General features: G+C 42.5%; 1 protein-coding gene across 3 annotated transcripts in view; it reads right to left on the minus strand.

Moving 5' to 3' along the window:
* The window catches only part of LOC115844512 (opioid-binding protein/cell adhesion molecule), a 1086269-nt gene that overhangs the window by 111495 nt on the left and 954001 nt on the right, over positions 1-20773 (minus strand). For all 3 annotated transcript variants that reach the window (XM_030841637.2, XM_030841646.2, XM_060304313.1), the window contains exon 4: positions 9002-9127. In XM_030841637.2, the coding sequence (XP_030697497.2) occupies positions 9002-9127 (126 nt within the window). The remainder of the gene's footprint in view (positions 1-9001; positions 9128-20773) is intronic.

Here is a 20773-nt window from a genome sequence, read left to right on the forward strand (position 1 = left end):
TCAACTAATAGGCAATTCCTGTTAGTGGCCGGAACTCGCACCTGGGATGGCTTAGAAGAGAAATGAGGTTGGTAGGTCTCAGTGGGTTTATTTTAATTGAAGCAGAGTAACAACAGAGACCTGCCGCAGACAATGGCAGGGAAGTGTTTTTCATTTGGAGGTTTTTTTCTTAGCACAGTACTGAGTGGTGGCGAGAAACTGTCCAGACACAGGAAGGTAGGTGTGGAATTAGAGAGGAGAATGTAAGCACATGGGCACCCTTGGGTGCCCCAGATAACAAGCAGAATTTGATAAAATATATCACCTTATATTGTACCTGTTCCACCCTCAAGGGATGGGAGCCATCTTTGTACAGCGGACAGAACTCGAGACTTGAAAAACAGGGATGAGGGTCCTTCCACAGGTCCTTTCACAGTAACCTTAGTTACTGTGAGTCATTCGCCATTAACTTTTTCAAGTCTGTTTCTTTGCCTGGGAAATAGGTAGAGTATTTCTTCTTGGATCTACTTAGAAAGTTGCTATAAAGTCACTTGAAACGATGCGTGTGAAAATATTTCATAAACAGTATATTTTTACGTAAGCATGTTATTAGTGGAAACCTAGAGGTTAATTTTATTTATGATTCCTAGTTTGAACTTTTTATTTTGAAATGATTATTGATTCCCGAGAAGTTGCAAAAATAGTAGAGAGGGGTCCCGTGTACTCATCCCCAGCTCCCCCAGTGGCCGGCATCTTATGTAACTAAAGCACATTCTCAAAACCAGGTAACTGATAAGGGCACGGAGCAATTAACCCCATGATGGGGATTAGATCCCACCAGTTTTTGCATGTACTCATTTTTTTTTTTTTTTTTTTTTTCCGGTACGTGGGGCTCTCACTGTTGTGGCTTCTCCCGTTGCGGGAGCACAGGGTCCGGACGCACAGGCTCAGAGGCCATGGCTCACGGGCCCAGCCGCGGAGCATGTGGGATCTTCCCGGACCGGGGCACGAACCCGCGTCCCCTGCATCGGCAGGTGGACTCCCAACCACTGCGCCACCAGGGAAGCCCCATGTACTCATCTTTTATGTCTTTGTGTAGAATTCGAACACTTCATCACACATTATCAATTCATCTAACTACCACAATAATCAGGACATGGAGCCAGTCTTTCACTGCAAAGCAACTGCTTCGTGCAGCCCCTTTCCCTCCCCGCCCCAACTGCTGGCAATCACTGATATGCTGTGCATCTCTGCAATTTTCCCATTTGGGGAATGTTATAAAAGTGGAATCATACAGTATCCCCACCCTTTGAGACTGACTCTTTGCGTTTGTATAATGCCCTAAGGCCCACCCAGGATGTCGAGTGCCTCAACAGTTCACTTCTTTTTATTTCTGAAATGCATTTCAAGGTGTAGATGTGACATAGTTTGTCTAACAAGTCACCCCTTGGACTGTTTCCAAGTTTGTCTATTACAAATAAAACTGCTATGCCATTCTGAATTTTTAGACGTACCAGAGAGGTACTGAATCACTAATGAATGACCCAAGACGTTGAGGAACAAGAGACAAAGACAGAGATAGGAATGAGCATAATGATGGGCATAATAATACATAAAAAGAAAAGCACAATTATAAATATTAGCACTTTCCTTTCAGGGCTGCTGGGACATTAAATTAGTTAAAACATGTAAAGTGTATAACGGGTCTTGACACGCAATAAGCATGATGCTAACATAATGAGTTCTCAGGCTGACTATAAGCTACAAGGATTCTGAGAAGTAATTTAATTAAAACATGGCACAACAGCAATTTAGAAAACCGCTGGGCAACTCATATGTGTGTCCAGTGCCATTACAAGCCTTCCATTCATTTTTTCTTTTGGTCCTTGTAATATCTGAGGAAGTTGGCGTAAATAGCCCCAGTTTGCAGTCCAGGCGACTGGGGGTCCTGGAGATGACATGATTTTTCTAAAGTCACTCGGATTGTCAAGGCTCAGGCCAGATTTCAATCCCAGGTCGTAAGGGCCTGAAGTCTAGTTCCATCTAGAAGCTGACCCTGCCAGCCACGAGGAGCCGACACCTTCATACGACGGAGAGTTAGCGCTTCTGCCAGCCATGAGGAACCGACACCTTCATACGAGGGAGAGTTAGCACTTCCTTTATGTGTAATGTTAAGGACCTGGCAATTTCTTTTAAGACTTTCCTCTCAAGAATTTCTAGCACGAAAAATAAGAGCTGCGGTAGAAACATTCTGGGACCAGTACATCTCCTAACCTCAATACCTAGCACAGTGAGCAGGAGAGAAAGACCTGCTCAGCTAGGTCAGAACCAAGGATGATGATTTTGCTGGAGTTATCCCTCTTCTCTTCTATGGAATTCACTGGTCTAGCAACCTCATACGTCCAGAACAAAGCTGCCCACACTCCCCCCAGCATATGCGCCACTTACCACTTATTCCTGAAAGCTCACGGCCTTTCCTCAGAGAAGGCTCTCCCCCATACTACGTTCTCACTTAGGACGCATCCCCTTGGTTACATGGATTGTTGCTCACGACAAATTAGAAGTAGATAGAAGAAACACGCGTAAAAGGCACACGCGTTCTTTAGGAAGCACTGACAATCCTCTGATTTGAGAGAAGGAAGAAAAGGTAGAGGAACTATAAAAAACTGAAACAAGAATTTGAGCAGTATTTTAGGGCCATGTTCTTTGTTATCCAGACCTCAAACAGTGAGACACAAACAATTGGTATGCACGATGTTGATATTACATTTTAAAAATGAGGCCAAATGCCATCCACTCTCCTCAAGGCAACAGAGATGAGCGTAATCCATTTTTAACCTGCTTCCATTAAAGATGACTCAAGTCAATGCATAAAGGAATCAGCTTTGGTTACCTGGAAAATTCACTTCTGTGAAATAACTCATTCTCTTGCTCCCTGAGGTATTACTGTATAGGAGTCGATTGTAGCAGCAACTCACTCACAGGTGAGTAGCTGTCATCTTAAAATCTCCATGGAGAGGAAACAGGAAAGAAGACTTTATTATTCTCCCCAAACATCTGGTCTTTCCAAATATGTCATTGGAAATGGGGCCAGGTGTGCAAGCATTGCAGTGGATTATTACGGCGCCTTAAGAAGGAAAGAAGACCCTCCTTCCAACCCAACGGCCTGGGCTGTGTCCTCCGCTACTCCCTCTTCCAACATGGTTTTCACATTATTCATACTTTTGCATTCAACGAATGCTGACCCAGAGCTGCTTCTCCTGTCCTTCAGGAAGGGAAGAGAAAATCATTCTTGGAACCCACCTGTGTCACAGTGTATCCCCAACACACTGGCTCCTTGCCAGTCCACTTTGGCTGCCTGTGTGGGGACTGCCCACTTTTCCCTGGCCTGGGATTCCATCATGATCCTAGTTTCTAAGCTGTAGGTCAGTCAGAGCAGATCCTATGTGTGAAGTCTACTAAACAAGAGCCGTATTCTCCAGCAAATCCATGTGAATATATATATACACACTTTAAAGAGCCCATCATCTGCTGCTGAAAATAGATTAGATACAACTTTTATATCTAAAGCTAAAGAACAGATACTTGGTCAAATGCAACCCCTGCCCCCCCCCCCGAATGTGTGTGTACTTAGCACTTTGCTTTGAGATGTTCCCAGTGTTACTAATCATGATCCTGTAAAAACCTCCTGCTTTCCTCAGAAGTGAGGCAGATGTGCTGTGGGGATGCCTTCCTAGTTTCTGGGAATCCTGGTGCACCTGTCAGTATTGCAAAGGGAACTGGGGGTCAGAGGACTCCAGCTGCACATCTAGTCTGGACAGAAACACTAGGAGTCTTTATATCCACAACTGGAGTCACGGTGATTTTTTTGTTCAAACTTTTCACCCTGCTTTCATAAGAAGGACTTGCTTGGGGTTTGCTTGTTTGTTTTCTTTTTTTTTTTTTTTCTTTGCGGTATGCGGGCCTCTCACTGTTGTGGCCTCTCCGTTGCGGAGCACAGGCTCCAGACGCACAGGCTCAGCAGCCATGGCTCACGGGCCCAGCCGCTCCGCAGCATGTGGGATCTTCCCGGACCGGGGCACGAACCCGTGTCCCCTGCATCGGCAGGCGGACTCCCAACCACTGCGCCACCAGGGAAGCCCTTCTTTTCTTTTTTAAATTGAAGTATAGTTGATTTACAATGTTGTTTGTTTTTAAGAGGAAATAAAAACCTAAAGATACCTAAAAAACCAAGTTACTTCAAGGGGGCTCCAAGGAAAGTGGCAAGGATGGGACTACTGACATCATGGAAATCGGAAAATGCCCTCAGGGCTCCCTTCCCTGCCTACCCTCAGCTCCAATCAGTTTTTAACATTTTACCATGACCTAAAATGCTTCCTTTTTCAACTATTTCAGCCATAGATCGTATTCCTGTTTTGTTTTGTTTTTTCTTTAGAGCTGCATTTTTTCTTTCATTATGTCTATGTACTTTTTGTATTTCAGAGATTCCTCGTTATTTCTAATCCACAAATGATTACTATTTTCTAGTGCGATCATGGATTTATGAGTTCATTTGTCTTTACCTTTTTCTATAATTTATAGAAATTGTCATGTGCTTACTCTGTCATTTTAAACCATAACCACTATTCTTAATCTTTAATAATCTGTCCATTAAAATATTCTTTTTCTAAATGGAAGCTTGTTTATTCACTCCTGCTATATAGATCCCCAAATTTAAACAACAGTTTTCAAACGTTGCATTAACATTATCAGAACACAGCTGTCTAGGGGGCTATGTTCTCTGATGTAATTTTGTTGGAATTTCAAAGGAAATGTCATTACAACTTCTATTTCTTACTCTTGCTTGCTGAACTAAACAGTCAATTGTTTTAAAAATGCTATTTGTTGTTCAAGTTATATTGGCTGCTCTTCTAAACCTTTGAAAGCAACTTCCCAAAGTCGCCCCAACTCCAAGTGAGAAGGTGTGTCCTTCTAAAAATAAATATTAGTGGTCACCCTGCAGGTACAAATTTTAAACGTGCAAATCCTCCAGGTTCTAGTGCTTTTCAAACTCGGGAAATGATGCTTTGAGTTTAAATGTTTAAATGTCACTGAGAGGCGGGGAAGAAAGACAAAAGGGGAAATCAGAGACGGCAAAGTGAAGGCCAGAGCGATGAAAACACAAACGGGAACTTGAGAGCTGAACACAGGCTGGGAGACTTAAAGAGGAGAGAGGAATGTCAATTTGGGATTTTTTTTGAGGCTGCATTGCAACTATTATGTTATATGAAAGATTAGGAATATGTCTGAATCTTTCTTATTTTAAGAGGGAACCCTTACCATGGAACCATTATGAAGAATTGCTTTTAAACAGTTCCACAAAGTCAAAGCACCTTCCAAAAGATTCCTAGGCTGAGAAAACTATGTGTTAAGGATCACATAAATGCACTGAAATTAGTCTGATGGTTAGACATATTTCTGTGTATAATGTAAATCAAAATTCCCCCCGACTTTAAGCAAACTTTCCACGGATGGAGCTTGTATCTTTGGGAACACAAGCTACTGCTGTGTTTATATTAAAGTTGAGCTTTGTGATATCTCTTATACCTCTTTTAATATTCTTGTTAATATTACTTTATAATATTGACATTTTGGATTTCAAACCTGAGGTCTTTACACAAAGGATGTCTGGTGGATTTATTATCATTAACAAGGCAGGGGCTGAAGTATGTATTCTCAATGTACATAAGGAACATGAGATAGTGAAAGTCTGAATAACGCTCCTAGTAGCAAATCCAGTCTTTCATGTGGTGAATGCTTCTCACATAATTAATGTTCCACATTAGGGGCACATTTTCAGGTCATTATTTCCTATATCTCTGTAGGTATAGTTTTCAAATTTTATTGAGATTTAATTCAAAGACAACAAAATGCACCCATTTTTAGTGCAGCGTTGATTCGTTTTCACTCATTTAAGCACCAATATAACGACCACGGTGCTCGAGATTTCCATCACCCCAAAAAGTCCCTTGTACCCTCTGTAGTCAATTATCCAAACACCCCAACCCTATGTAACTACTGACTTGATTTTAGTCACTCTAGATTAGTTTTTGCCTGTTGCAGAATTTCATATAAATGAAATCATAAAGTACCTGGGGTTTTTTTTTCCGCTTCTCTTATTTAGCAGAATGCTTTCGAGATTCATCCATTTTGTTACATGTATCAGTGGTTTGTTCTTTCTAATTTCTGAGAAACCATCTGTTGCTTAAATTTACCACAATTTAACTATTTACCTGTTGAGGGTTTTGGTTTATTTATAGTTTGAGGCTATCATAAATGAAGCTGCTATGAACATTTGTGTACAATGTATATCTGTGGACATATGTTTTCATTTATCTTCGGTAAATTCCTAGAAGTGGAATTGCTGGGTCATATGCTGAGTGTATGTTTAACTTTATTAACAAAGTGTTAAACTGTTTTCCATAGTACTTATACTGATAGCAACACTTTTGCCCCTTTCCTGTTTGTCCATTTCTGTTCCCCTCTAAACTTAAAAGACCCTAATTATAGGAATGAGATCACTAGGCAATTTAAACTAACTCCTGACCTATGCTCTCCTGAATGCACACCATGCCTAGTCTAACCTGTTGGTTCTTTTCCTAGATAAAAAGAAGTAAGACTAGCTCTTTACCCCAATAGCCCCCCCAAGCAACCCTGAAGGCAGATGACATCTGAGGAGAGAGTCAGCCAGTCTGCATGCAACGGAGAATGATGCAGAACCCAACCTCCTGCCTAAATGATTCACTGAGATTCTTCCCCCCTTTTTCCCTTTAAAAACTGTCCTGGCTGAGCAGAATCTTCAGAGTTGGTCTTTGGACATGAGTCCACCATCTCCCTACATTGCTGGCTTTCATGATTAAAGCACTTTCCTTTCTACCGACACTTGCCTCTCGAATTATTAGCTTTTGAGTGGCAAGCTACTGAAACTAAGTTCAGTGACAATACCATTCTGTGGTCCCACAGTTAATGTATGAGTTTCAGTTGCTTCACATCCTCATCAACACTTGATATTGTCAGTCTTTTAAATTTTTGTCATTCTAGTAGTTGTGTAGTGGAATCTGATTACAGTTTAATTTTCATTTCTATGATAGATATGTTGAGCATATTTTCATGTTCTTATTCCATTCATATATATTTTTTTGTGAATTGTCTGTTTCAGTGTTTGGTTCACTTCAAGGTAGGTGGTTAGAATCATGTTGTAAGAATTCTTCATACAGCACAGATGTAAATTCTTTGTCAGGTATATGGATGGCAAATATTTGCTCCCAATCTGTGGCTTGTCTTTTCATTTACTATTAATGGTATTTTCAATATTGATGAGGCCAGTTATGAGTTGAATTTCATCCTCCACCCCGACGCCCCCAAAAGATACCTTGAAGTTCTAACCCCAGTGCTTCAGAATGTGACCTTATTTGGACATAGGGTCTTTATAGAGGTAATTAAGGTAATATGAGGTCATAAATGTGGGCTCCAATCCAATGTGTTTGCTACCCTTATAACAAGGGAAAATTTGACACAGAGAGATGCACACAGGAAGAAGGCCATGTGACAATGAAGGCAGGGATTGGGGTGATGTACCTACAAGCCAGGAAACACCAGCAGAAGCTCGGGGAGAGGCCTGGAACAGAGTTTCCCTCACTGGTCTCAAAAGGAACCAATCCTGGGCTTCCCTGGTGGCGCAGTGGTCGAGAGTCTGCCTGCTAATGCGGGGGACACGGGTTCGAGCTCTGGTCTGGGAGGATCCCACATGCCGCGGAGCGACTGGGCCTGTGAGCCACAACTACTGAGCCTGCGCGTCTGGAGCCTGTGCTCCGCAGCAAGAGAGGCCCGCGCACCGTGATGAAGAGTGGCCCCCGCTTGCCACAACTAGAGAAAGCCCTCGCACAGAAACGAAGATGCAACACAGCAAAAATAAATAATAAATTAATTAGTAAACTCCTACCCCCAACATCTTTTTTTAAAAAAAAAAAAAGGAACCAATCCTGCCTACACCTTGATCATGGGCACCTAGCAACCAGAGCAATAAGAAAATACATTTCTGTTGTTTAGGCCATGAGGTCTGTAGTACTTTGTTATGGCAATCACAGGAAAATAATACAAAAGCAAAGTTATCATTTTTCTCTTATGCTTAGAGCTTTGAGTGAACTAGCAAGTCCTTGTCTAGCTCAACATTACTAAGATTTATTCCTAGTTTTCCTCTAGATTTATATTATTTTATATATCACACACAGGCATACTCCACACATTTTCCTTTTCATTGGGTTTCACGTTTATATTTTCTAATGCCTGAGAAAGCACTTGTTTCTTGTATAATTTATAGAATTAATCAGTTTCTGTTAACAGGGTAAATACATCAGGTGGCTCTTTGCCCATCTCTCAAGTTCAACTTAGAGTAAGTTTTATTTCCAAAGGGATAAGGTCCACTGTCCTTTTGGTTCCCTTCCTATTAAGTTGGAGATGATCATAACTAATGCTTTAATACCAATCACTGAGCGCCCAGCACAGGCACTTGACCATTTCCAGCATCCTTCTTCCACTCTGGGTAAGTGTCCTGAAAGCACTGAGAAGGAGATCCTTTTTCTCCTGGATGCACAAAATAACACCAACATTTTCAGTGCACAGTCCAGCTTTCTAGCCCTCTACTTCAAGAAAGGACAGACAACCCACTGACCCATGCATCCCCACCTTGAGATATTAGTATCTTTGTTGGAAGTTATTCTTATGGCATCTCTGTCCTTCACAGTTGGGAAAACACAAGTCTTCTAAGGTCATAAAAAGGACAGAGAAAATAACTCAGTAAATGTTCTCTACAAACCCTTCTTTAGAACGGAATACCCGGTGACTGATGCATGTAATCTATTTGTTCTTCCATCACTATGTTACAAATACAGCATTGCTTTCTGAGTCTTGAACTTTTGTTGTGCATTAGAAGCAAGTCTTCAATATGCCAACTCTGAAAACTTCCTCCAAGTAAATGACTTACCCTTGACTGACAGGTGTCTCCATGTCACCGTTGGTTCAGGTCTGCCGATAGCAAGACACAGCAGGGTCACACTACTCCCCTCATTCACGGTGACGTCTGAGGAGATATTCATGATCTGGGGAGGAACTGTAAGGAGACAGAGGGGAAAAGAAATATATGAGAACGATTCTTGGCACAAAAGGAGGTGTTAGCCTATAAATATTCATACAGCATGTTTTGAAAAATAAATATTATTCTCAATAATAAATTTTAGAGTTTTATGCTTGATTCGCCAAGGATGTGACCATTAACACAACATGTATAGGGCACTCATGGAAGCAGCTCTACATAATGACTGGATGTACCAGGATGCAGGTGTGTGTGTGGGGTGCTGGGGAAACAGTAACTGAAGAGACAGGCATTACTGATGGTTGATGGAAAAGCAGAACCAAAGGGAAAATACAAAGTTTTCTAAGAGTTCCTATCGGACCCGTGTGTTCATTCCTCTTAGTGGAACCCCTGGCTTATGCAGGAACCACACACGTAATCCCCAGCTCAGCCTTTGTTTCCAACGACTCATTCACAAAGCCTCAACCGCACTGGATTAGTTACCATTTCCTGAGCACTCCAGACTATTGAATTCTTTGACCTCACACAGGTTGTGCGGTCCGGGAATTATTTTCTTTCACATTTCTCTTCCTGGAAATCACATTTCTTTTCCTGGAAATTCTTGCTCCTTCCTTAAAATGTATCCTTTACAACTCGGTTAAATTTTCACTGACTCTCCCACTCAGCATTAATTGCTTTCTCCCCTAGACTCCACCAGCGATAGTAGCCCCGGCTACTACTGTTACGCTAAGATCACATTATACAATTTATTTGTAATGGTATCATGTCCGAGTAGTTAGGAGCAGAGCTCTGGAGCCCAGCTCCTCACCTGCTGAGTGATCTGGGCAAGGTGAATTGTCTTCATCTCTTCAGGCTTTGTTTTCCTCACCTGTGAAACAGATGATAGCAGTAGCTAAACTCATGTTATGAGGTTTCAGTTAAACCATGGCTGACCAGGGCACCTGGTAGAAAGGAAGCAATCACTGTTAGCTGCTAAGATGACAGTGGTGACAAGGATGACAACAGCAATGATGTCATCTTTCAGAACAGACTGTTGTCCTCTCATGGGCCAGGTCCACGTCCATTTACCTGTCAGCATCACAAAGGCTGACGTGAGCCCTGGTCTTGCTGTCTACCTTGTCCTACCTCCAGGCCTGATTTTTAATTCAGTTTGAAGCTGGGCATCGGAAAATACCTAGATTCCTTCTCTAATCTTACTTCTCATCGCCCTCAACCTAGTTGGGTTTCTCTCCAATTTCCACATGGTCAACTGCAACAACCTCCCACCTGGACCACCCCACCTGGTCTCTTTCCAATTTTGGATCCTCCAACCTGCCCCCTCCACGTGACCAGAGTGATCTCTTCAGGCAATAATCTCATCAAACTGTTAGCCCCGCTACTTGCTCCCTTAGCTCACCGTGCCCCCCAGGCTTCGCACAAGCCTATTTTCCCTGACCTGAGCCCTCTGCGTCTAACCCCAACCCAGCGACAAGCCTCTTCCTGGCAGCGTCCTCACTAAGGCCGCTCACTGAACACTCTGGACCCAGCTCCCCTGGGAACACGGCAGAGGCACAGGCCCTTCCAAAACTTTGCTTTTCTTCTTCTTCTTTTCATTTCCTACCTGAAAAGACACGGCTCATCTTTCAAGGGACATCAAAGGTCACCTCCCCTTTGCAGTTTTCCCTAACGTCTCCCCAAATCCTGTAAAGAGAATCTCCCACCTCCCCACCTGGGGAGGGGACTGAACGTGTTGTCCTTACAGCTGATTATTTTATGCCTGTCTCTTTACCTAGAGAGTGAGGTGCTGGAGGAAAAGGATGGAATGACACCCACCTCTCTTTTCCTCAGTGTCTGGCACAAGGCTGACAAGGGTACCTGCTTAATTCCTCTTTGAAAGAAAGATCCAAAGGACAGATCAAACACATCCCAAAACTAAGGAGGGCAAAGCTTTTAACGGAGGATTTCTGATACCTAAAACTTTCTTCTCAATTTTCTTTCAGATTCTCAAAACAAAAGGAAGGGTGGACAACAGAGAGAGGAGGCTCCAAGCTTATAGTTATGCTGATTTATTCCAACTGCCAGTTTAATTATGAATTATTAATTACCAAACAGGTAGAGTGCTAGTGGAGTCCAAACGACCCTGAGTCAGTGGCAGAGGAGAATTGGGACTGATGCTTGATTCAGACAACTCTGCAGTCTGGAGTTTTATGCTGCTGAGATCTTAGAGGAAAGTCTTTTCAAGGAGAAGCCGTAAGTAACATGGAGAACACTTGCGATCTTAAGGGAATCCACATGAGCAAATAAATAAAAATTACCTGGCTTATAAATCTGCCCATTTTGGATTATTTCTGCATTAGGAACTGGCCTGAAATTTCTTTGCACATATTTTACCGAAATACACAGTGGGAAAAAATAGTGTACTTTCTAACTACACTGCATTCTCTTGAGAAAACTGTACTACTCGTTTTTCAGTATTTTCCAGCTTGTTAAAAAATTGTTCTGGGCTTGGAAATGTCAATACTTTTTCTCACTTTTTTATAAAGCAACAACTTCAGTGAACCTCCCAGAATATTCTCAGAATAATGTCTGCTTTAGCCAGATGTGTTAGGCCATCTGAAGCTCTCTTTCTCTAGACCCAAGAGTCTCTCTGTTTGTAAGGTGGACAGAGCTGCGGTGGGAGGGTTGGGGGCATAGCTGGTCAGTGGAGGAGAATTTAGGACATTGCAGCTTTGACGCCCAGGGACAGATTGCTCAATACGGCTCCCGATTCAGGGCTATCAGTTCCATGTATGTTATGTCTCATCGGATAGTTTAAAAGGTCCTGGATTAGGAGATATTTGTAAAATTCTATAGATATTTGAGGGACATCCTCATTCCCCAGGTGATTTACCCCCATTAGGAGGGAGTTTCCTGGAGGGGGATAGTGAAGGTTGATGCAAACGTTTCACCAAGCCTCAGGCAGTGAACCCCTCCATCTTCTGCAGGCCCACACTGTCCTCTGTCACTTTCCCCAAGGAGGAAAGGTAAGGACAGTGTCAAAGGTGAGGGTCGCCAGTAAGGCAGGAAACACAGAGAGTGACGTGGGAGAAAGGAAAGTTCTTTCTGTTCTCAATTATGACAACATTATTAGTGTGTAATAGGTAATAATATGTATTACTTATTAACATATGACTTGATGACTTTCAACTTCCTTACACATGCATTATCTCATGGATTCTTCACAAATTATGAGACAAACAGAACAAATATTCTCACTATTAAAAATGAAGAAACTGAGGCATGGGGAGGGTTAAGTAAACTGCCAAAAGTCACGTGGTCAGTAAAGGGCAGAATTCTTTCCATTATATTATATCGCCTCTTTGTTTAATCTCCCATCAATGCCCTAAACACGATATTTGTATTTGCATTTTCTGTCTCCTCTGCTTCGAAGGTCCTCCCTCCTGCATCTTCCCTCACGGCGGTGCCACTGGTCAGCCGGCTTCCCCAGCGCAGCGCCTGCCGCTGAGTGTGGGGCGGCGCAGTCATCCTGGTTTCTCCCGCGCTGAGCTTGCCAAGGGGGGTACTCAACACTTGTAACTCATTTAAATCTGATTTGAATTTGGCAATAGCATCATGATCCTCCCCTTGTTTCTGTGATAACCTTTGAACAAAGGAGCACTTGGAAATAAATTTAAATGCTTCTACGTATTTTGACAAGAGAGCTTTGTTCAATTTTCAGACACATATCTGTGGCAAATGAGTCTATCTATCTATCTATCATCTATCTACCTGTCTATTATCTATCTACCTACCTATCATCTATCTATCGCTAGTGTTTATGAATATACAGATAAACATGAAACATGTATAACAATCTTACCAGAAATGCTGAAATTACTTAAAGAAAATGGCAGGACCCACAAGAGTCTAATTAAAGGATTACAAATAGCACAGTGTGTTCCCAGTCGCATCTACAGACACTGGGGACCCTCCCCTGCAGGTCACGCATGCATCTGGTTATCTTCTCATTGACAGTGGTGGGCTATAATGTGTCCTAACATGGCTGGGCAGATTGATCACTGCACAACTACAAGGACTTCAGATTGTGGTCATTTTATTTTATTTTTTTTAAGTATATTTTATTTTATTTATTTATTTTATTTTTGGCTGTGTCGGGTCTTAGCTGTGACATGTGGGCTCTTCGTTGTGGCATGTGGGCTCTTTCGTTGTGGCACACAGGCTTCTTTCTAGTTGTGCCGTGTGGGCTTCTTTCTAGTTGTGGTGCGCTGGCTCCAGAGTGTGGGCTCAGTAGTTACGGCACACGGGCTTAGTTGTCCCGTGGCATGTGGGATCTTAGTTCCCTGACCAGGGATCGAAACCGCGTCCCCTGCATTGGAAAGCAGATTCTTTACCACTGGACCACTAGGGAAGTCCCAGAGTGTAGTCATTTTAGATGGATGGATGGATAGGTAGATCGATCGACTGATCGATCGATAGATAGATATAGACATATAGATACACATCTATACCTATACAGATATAGATATAGACATAGATAAAATATTGTCTCTCCATACACATACAGAGAGACAGACAAACACAGTTTTATCAGATTGCAATCAGTGTCTTGAGGAAGGAAGGTCTCTTTGGGCTCGGGGTTGCCATGAGGTATTTACACGTTCTCTTGACCCTCAGCATGGCCGAGGGCTCTTAAACATACCAGTGTGTCTTACCCATGGCCCTTCCTCTCCAATCTCACTGCCACTGGCTTAGTTGAGAAGCTCATCGTCTCTTCCTCGGAATATTACAAGTCTCCTCATTTCTCTACCCACCACCATTTCATAACTCAGACCCCATATGCCCCCCACAGTTACATCTTAAATATTTTGCTTCTGCCTAACACCCTCAACCTTTGCCCCTGGCTGAGACTGTGAAGCCCAAACTTCTGCACAGGATCTACAAAACCATTCCCAGCCTGGCCATAGCCTCAGCGCCAGCCCCTCCTCTGACAAGGAGTCCCACATCTCTCTCTGGGGCTACATCGTTCTCTCTTGCCCATGCCTTTACACGCCGTATTCCTTCTGCTGCAGAAACACTCCCACTAGTGTGCCCTATGAGCTGCTCACCCTTCAATACTCAACTTGAATAAGACCTCGTTTATGACGCCTTCACTCTTCCTTCTTCCACTCCCAAGGAATTCTTGTTTATGTCTTCATCATACCATTTATCTTTAAAATTGAGCTATTCCATGGACGGGATCTGCTATATTTACCCCTTTTTTAAAAAACCTTTTAATGTATTTACTTTTGGGCTGCATTGGGTTTTCGTTGCTGCACGTGGGCTTTCTCTAGTTGCAGTGAGCGGGGGCCACTCTTCATTGCAGTGCTTGGGCTTCTCCTTGCAGTGGCTTCTCTTGCTGTGGAGCACGGGCTCTAGGCGCATGGGCTTCAGCAGTTGTGGCATGCAGGCTCAGTAATTGTTGCTCACGGGCTCCAGAGCGCAGGCTCAGTAGTTGTGGTGCACGGCTTTAGTGGCTCCGCAGCATGTGGGATCTTCCCGGACCAGGGCTCAAACCCATGTCCCCTGTGTTGGCAGGCGGATTCTTAACTACTGTGCCACCAGGGAAGTCCTGCTCTATTTATCCTTGTATTCCTATTATATAACACCAAGCCTGACACGAAGTAGCATCCTTCCCCCCAAATGTAGTGCATTTATGTGTAAGTTTTTAAAGTGTGTGTGTTGCAATCTGGCAAGTGTTCGCCACTCTAGACATTTGACATTTGCCCTTTCCTCTCCCTGAAATACTCTCCACCTAATTCTTTTCGTATTTGTTTCCTTCTGGGTTCAGTTTTAATATTATTTCCTCAGAGAAGTCTTCGTTGATGACCCCGGTCCTCTCCCACCCATCAAATTCATGTCCTCTTCTTACAGTCTCTTCTCAACCTTTAAATTGTCTTCAAGAATTCTTATATACTTTTGTGCTTTTATATACACTTGTACGATTATTTGTTTAAAGTCTCTCTGGCACTGGACTATAAGCTTTAAAAACCACTATACTCCCAGTGTACTGAACTATGCTTGGCACATAGGTGTTTAATAAAAATGTATTATATGAATAAGTGCCTATTATCAAGCCTGTGTATACACGTTATTGTATACTTGTGAGAGAGCAAGCCTGAGATAGGAAAATCTTTTCTAAAAGAGAAATGTTTCTTTGTGCAAAGGTAATTGGGGACTGAACTCTGGACATACCAGCACCACCCTACACAAAGCTGATATGACAAGGTTGAAACAGTGTACGAGAGGCCGTGCACCACGGCTTAGGTTCCAGAGTCCAGGAGACTTGTGTAACCCTGGGCAACGCTGGCTTAGCCCCTCTGAGCTCTGGTTCTTCATTTGTAGAATGAAGATGATAGAATTTATCTCTCTAAGTTGTTATAAGAATTAAGTGTAAACGTGTATAGCATGCTAGTACAGTGCCTGGAAATAAGTAAGTACTTAATAAATGGTATCTGTTATTGTTCATGTTTATCTATGATTGTTAATATACATGCCATTTAAAATCTGATAAATGGCTAATCTGTGCCTAACTGCTCATTTTCTAAATCTCAATTCCTTCCATTTTAAGTCAGCACTCATAAATGACGTGTGCCTTGGATAGCTGGGACAATTCCAGAGTAAAAAGTAAATATTTGATAACTAATTGTTAATTTCTGCCTCTTAATCTGAGCTATCAAACCCAAGTGAATGCGTAGGGCAAATCGCACGTGTTTACATAAAGAAATTACCTGGCTCTTCCTTACCTATTTTCTTTTAGGGGCCTCTGTTTCTGTTTCTAGAAAGAACAGGGTAAAAACTTCAGCACCATGCCCTCTTATTTCAAGGGCAGTAATTCCACCCATTGCAACTATACCCTGTCTCTGTCCAGGCACAGTGTTTGACAGTCACGTTTTAAGTGTTTTATTTAAGACTGAATGGCACAGTTAAAACAAACAAAAGAGAATCTTATAATTTGGAGTCATAGAAGCTAAAGTCTGAATACCATTTTTTTTCAAACTACTTTCTGTGTGATTAAGCCCTTTAAGCGTAAGCTTCCTCTACCATAAAATGGGCATAAAAATATTTGCCACAAAGGGATGTGAGATTAGAGATAATGATTTTAAAGAGATTTAAATAGTTATTATTGTTGTTTTCACATTATTATCATTATTATCCCCAGAGAATAACAATATGTTAAGAGACCATGAGAAAACTAATATAAATACGAACTGCTTTCTACTACATTTTTAAACACTCAAGGCTTGTTTTTTAAAAAAATACAGTAAAGGGCTTCCCTGGTGGCGCAGTGGTTGAGAATCTGCCTGCTAATGCAGGGGACACGGGTGCGAGCCCTGGTCTGGGAAGATCCCACATGCCGTGGAGCAACTAGGCCCGTGAGCCACAACTACTGAGCCCGCGCATCTGGAGCCTGTGCTCCACAACAAGAGAGGCCGCGATAGTGAGAGGCCCGGGCACCGTGATGAAGAGTGGCCCCCGCTTGTCACAACTAGAGAAAGCCCTCGCACAGAAACGAAGACCCAACACAGCAAAAATAAAGTAATTAATTAATAAACTCCTACCCCCAACATCTTCTTTAAAAAAAAAAAAAATACAGTAAAGACTTTTAAAGACTCATTGTTTTATTCTAGGATTACCTTTTGTTTTGTGTTTTAACAAGGAAGCTTATTTCATAAACTAGAGTTAAGGCTAATTGGGGAACGACAGTATGCATGCTAGGCTTGGTCATGCCGTATTTTCCATACTAAGTATTATTTTATGGTGCAAAAGGCATTACACCAAATGTCAGGAGTCATAGGTTCGAATCTTGGTTTCTCCATAGCTGTGTGATCTTTTGTAAATCAGTTAACCCCTCTGGCTTTGGGGTGTGTGTGTTGTGTTTGTATGTGTATGTGTTGTGTGTGTATGTGTATTTGTGTGAGTGTGTGTGTGTATGTGTGTGTGGTGGTGATGGTGTCTGATTGTTTATTTGGTTAGTTTTGAGTGAAGAAGTTAGATTGTGAATTTTCAGGTCCCTTCTGGTCTAAATTCTGTGAGTTAATGATCTTCTAGCCACAGTGCAAGTTCAAGGGGGCTACTCCTGGGAACAAAGTGCTACCACCACCAGGAGCAACAACAAAATAGCTAGTGTTTATTTACTTGAGGCTGGTATTAAGTGCTCTATATACATTATTTCCTTTAATCCTTAACACAGCCCTAGTAAATATTCCCTGTTAAAAAATCAGCATAAGGGTAGACGTCTACATCAGTTAAATAGAATTAAGTGTCCAGAAATATAGCCATACTTTTATGACCAATTAATTTTCAACAGGAAGCAAAAACAATGCAATGAAGAAAGAAAAGTCTTTTCAACAAATGGTGCTGGGGTAACGGTACATCCACAGGAAGAAGAATAAAGTTGAACCCCTACGTCACATCATATAAAAAAATTAACTCAAAATGCATCACATACCTAAATGTAAGAACTAAATCTTAGAAGAAGACAAAGGTGTGACTCTTTGTGATCTTGGATCAGGCAATGATTTCTTAGACATGACACCAAAAGCACAAGCGACAAAAGAAATAGATAAGCTGTACAGCATTGAAATTTTAAAAACTTTCAATTCTGTGCAATTTGAAGCAAAGTTTGTGCTTCAAATGCTCCTACTGAGAAAGAAAAAATCCCCACAGAATGGGAGAACATTTTTACAAATGATAATATCTGATAAGGAACTAAATCTATAATATATGAAAATGCATGCAACTCAACAAAAAAATACAAATAACCCAATTAAAATGTGGACAAAGGGATCTGGACAGACATTTATCCAATGAAGATACAGAAACAGCCAGTATGTACATGAAAAGATGTTTAGCATCATTATTCATTAAGAAAATGCAAATCAAAACACAATGAGTTTCCGCTTCACATCCACTAGAATGGCTATAATCAAAAAGACAGATAATAACAAGAGTTAGTGAGGACGTGGAGAAATTGGAACCCTCACGCATTGCTAGTGGAATTGTAAAGTGGGGCAGCCACCTTAAAAGACAGTCTGGCAGATCCTCAGAAGATTAAAGATAGAGGTATCATGTGACTCACCAATTCAACTCCTAGGTACATACTCAGGAGGAATGAAAACATGTCCACACAACTTTTACACAAATGCTCATGACAGCGTTTTTCATAGTAGACAAAGATCGGACACAACCCGAACAGTCATCAACAGCCGAATGGATAAGCAAAATGTAGCGCATCCGTACAATGGAATACAATTCACCTCTAAAAAGAAACGAAGCACTGATGCTTTAACACGGGTGAGCCTTGAAAACATTAAGTGGAAGAAACTAAACACAAAAGGCGACATATTACATGGTTTCTACTTATATGAAATGTTCAAAAGGGGCAAACCCATAGAGACAGAAAGCATATTAGTTGCCAGAGGCTGGGGAGAGGGGCAAATAGGGAGTGACCGTTACTGGGCCTGGGTTTCTTTTGGTGTGATGAAGATCCTCCAGAATCGCACAGTAGTGATTGTTCTACAACCCTGTGCATATATAAAAGCGACTGGATTGTACACTTTAAAAGGATGAATTTTCTGGTGAGTGAATTACAACCCTATAAAGATGTTGTTAAACAAACAAACAAACAAGGTTTGTCAGCTCCTGAGAGGTAGAACCAGATGTTCTTGCACTAAGGAGAGAAGGCAACCTCCCACCACATAGGGTTCTCAGAAAACATCTTCCTCATTTATTGACAGTTCCATGCATCTGCTTAACTCTCCATTTCTCATCGCTTGCCTACTGTTTCCCTTCCCTTTTCAAGACAACTAGCCGTGCCCAGCCATGTCAGTCTCTCTGCAATGCTCAAAGCGCCCTGTACTCACTCATCATTCCACACTTTTATCTATGCTGTGTCCTCTGCTCATGTGCCTTCTTCTTCCCCCCTCCTCTGTCTGTTCTACTCCTACTCATGCTGGAAAACTGAAATTGAGATATAATAGCCTCCCTCCATCACCTCTCCCCATCCTAGAGGTGAGTATGGGGAGGTGCTTCCGGGCTCCCTGTGCATAACGATGTACTTCATTCATTCTAAAACATTAGCTGAGTGCCTAACGTGTCCTAGGATTACTTTGGTGGTAGAGGAGTGGACAGACAAGTCCCTGCCTCATGTTAACTGTGGAGCTTAGTGTCTAGAGGAGACACATGTGACACTGACACATTATCATTGACACATGAATCAATGTGTGATGAAGCTGTGGGTGTGCAAGAGACCAGGGGAGCCCATGATGGGGGTCTGTCCTGGCCGGTGGGTCTGGGTGAGGGATTTGCTCTGAGCAGAGCTGGGCAGAGGGATCAGCATATGCAAAGGTTTTGCAGAGACAGGAAGCAGGGTGAGCTTGGGGGACTGTGGCTGAAGTGAAAAGCGTAAAACCATACAAGCTGAGGCTGGATAGGCGGGGGGAAGAACTCATAGGCTCTTGGAGGAAATGCTAAGATTTTTATCTTTTTTATAAGAGAAATAGGGGGACATTAAAATGTGTGATGATGATGATGACGATGGTGATGGTGATGATGATGATGGTGATAATGATGGAGATGGTGATGATGAGGATGGTGGTGATGATGATTATGGTGATGGTGATGGTGATGGTGATGGTGATGATGATGATGGTGATGGTGATGATGATGATGATGATGATGATGATGATGATGATGATGATGGTGACGGTGAGGATGGTGAGGATGATGATGACGGTGATGATGGTGATGATGGTGATGAGGATGATGGTGATGGTGATGGCTGCTGGGGGAAGGACAGATTACACTGGGAATAGGGCAGAAGTGCGAACAGGAGAACTGGCTCGGATGTTGCCCAGCAGGAAGGTGGTGGTACCTTGGACAAGCGTGGTAACAGGAGAGATGGGCAGAGAGGGAGAGGTGTGAGAGACATTTAGGAGTTAGAACAAGCAAAGCGTGGGGATGGACGGGATTTGTGTGAGTTAAAACACTTCTCACAGTGTTCTGTTGTCATCTGTGTCTCTTACCCACTAGGCTGGGAAGGGGTCTTCACAATCAAGGACAGCTATTTGTTCATTTCAGCATCCTTAGGGCCTCTCAATGTCTGGTATCCAATAGATGGTCAACACGTGTGCTGGATTTAACTAATAGTACAAAGAGGCTTCTAGAAAACACAAGCTCTCAGGATCCAGGAGGGCAGCCAGGGAGCTGGGACTGGGTCAAATCGCTTGAGGTCACATCCTAAGTTAAGATGCAGGACCAGTTTACACGGTTTTAGACTGAGTGTGAACGTGGACTCCCTTTGTGCCCTGGTGTGATGTGGTTTTACGTTATCCTGCATAAGATTAGACCTGCGGGGCTCTGACTGCTTTTCTCTTCTTGGATCTATTTCTATGCGAGGAACACAGGGAAGGAGAACAAATGGTTATGAACTACACATGAATACATGCCGGGGACCAGGACATCACCAACCCCCCAGGCTCCACAGAGGCTGTCTGTGATGGCCATCTCCACTCTCTCTTATGGAATCTATTTATAGACACAGACACACATCTCCTATTTTTAATTTGCACAATTCAAGCAACTGACCATGATCAGAGAAACTCCGTTAAGGGTCCTTCTCCTCTGCCTGCTCTTTCTGGGGCAGGG

The sequence above is a fragment of the Globicephala melas genome, chromosome 8 (genome assembly GCF_963455315.2).
Source record: "Globicephala melas chromosome 8, mGloMel1.2, whole genome shotgun sequence".
NCBI lineage: Eukaryota > Metazoa > Chordata > Mammalia > Artiodactyla > Delphinidae > Globicephala > Globicephala melas.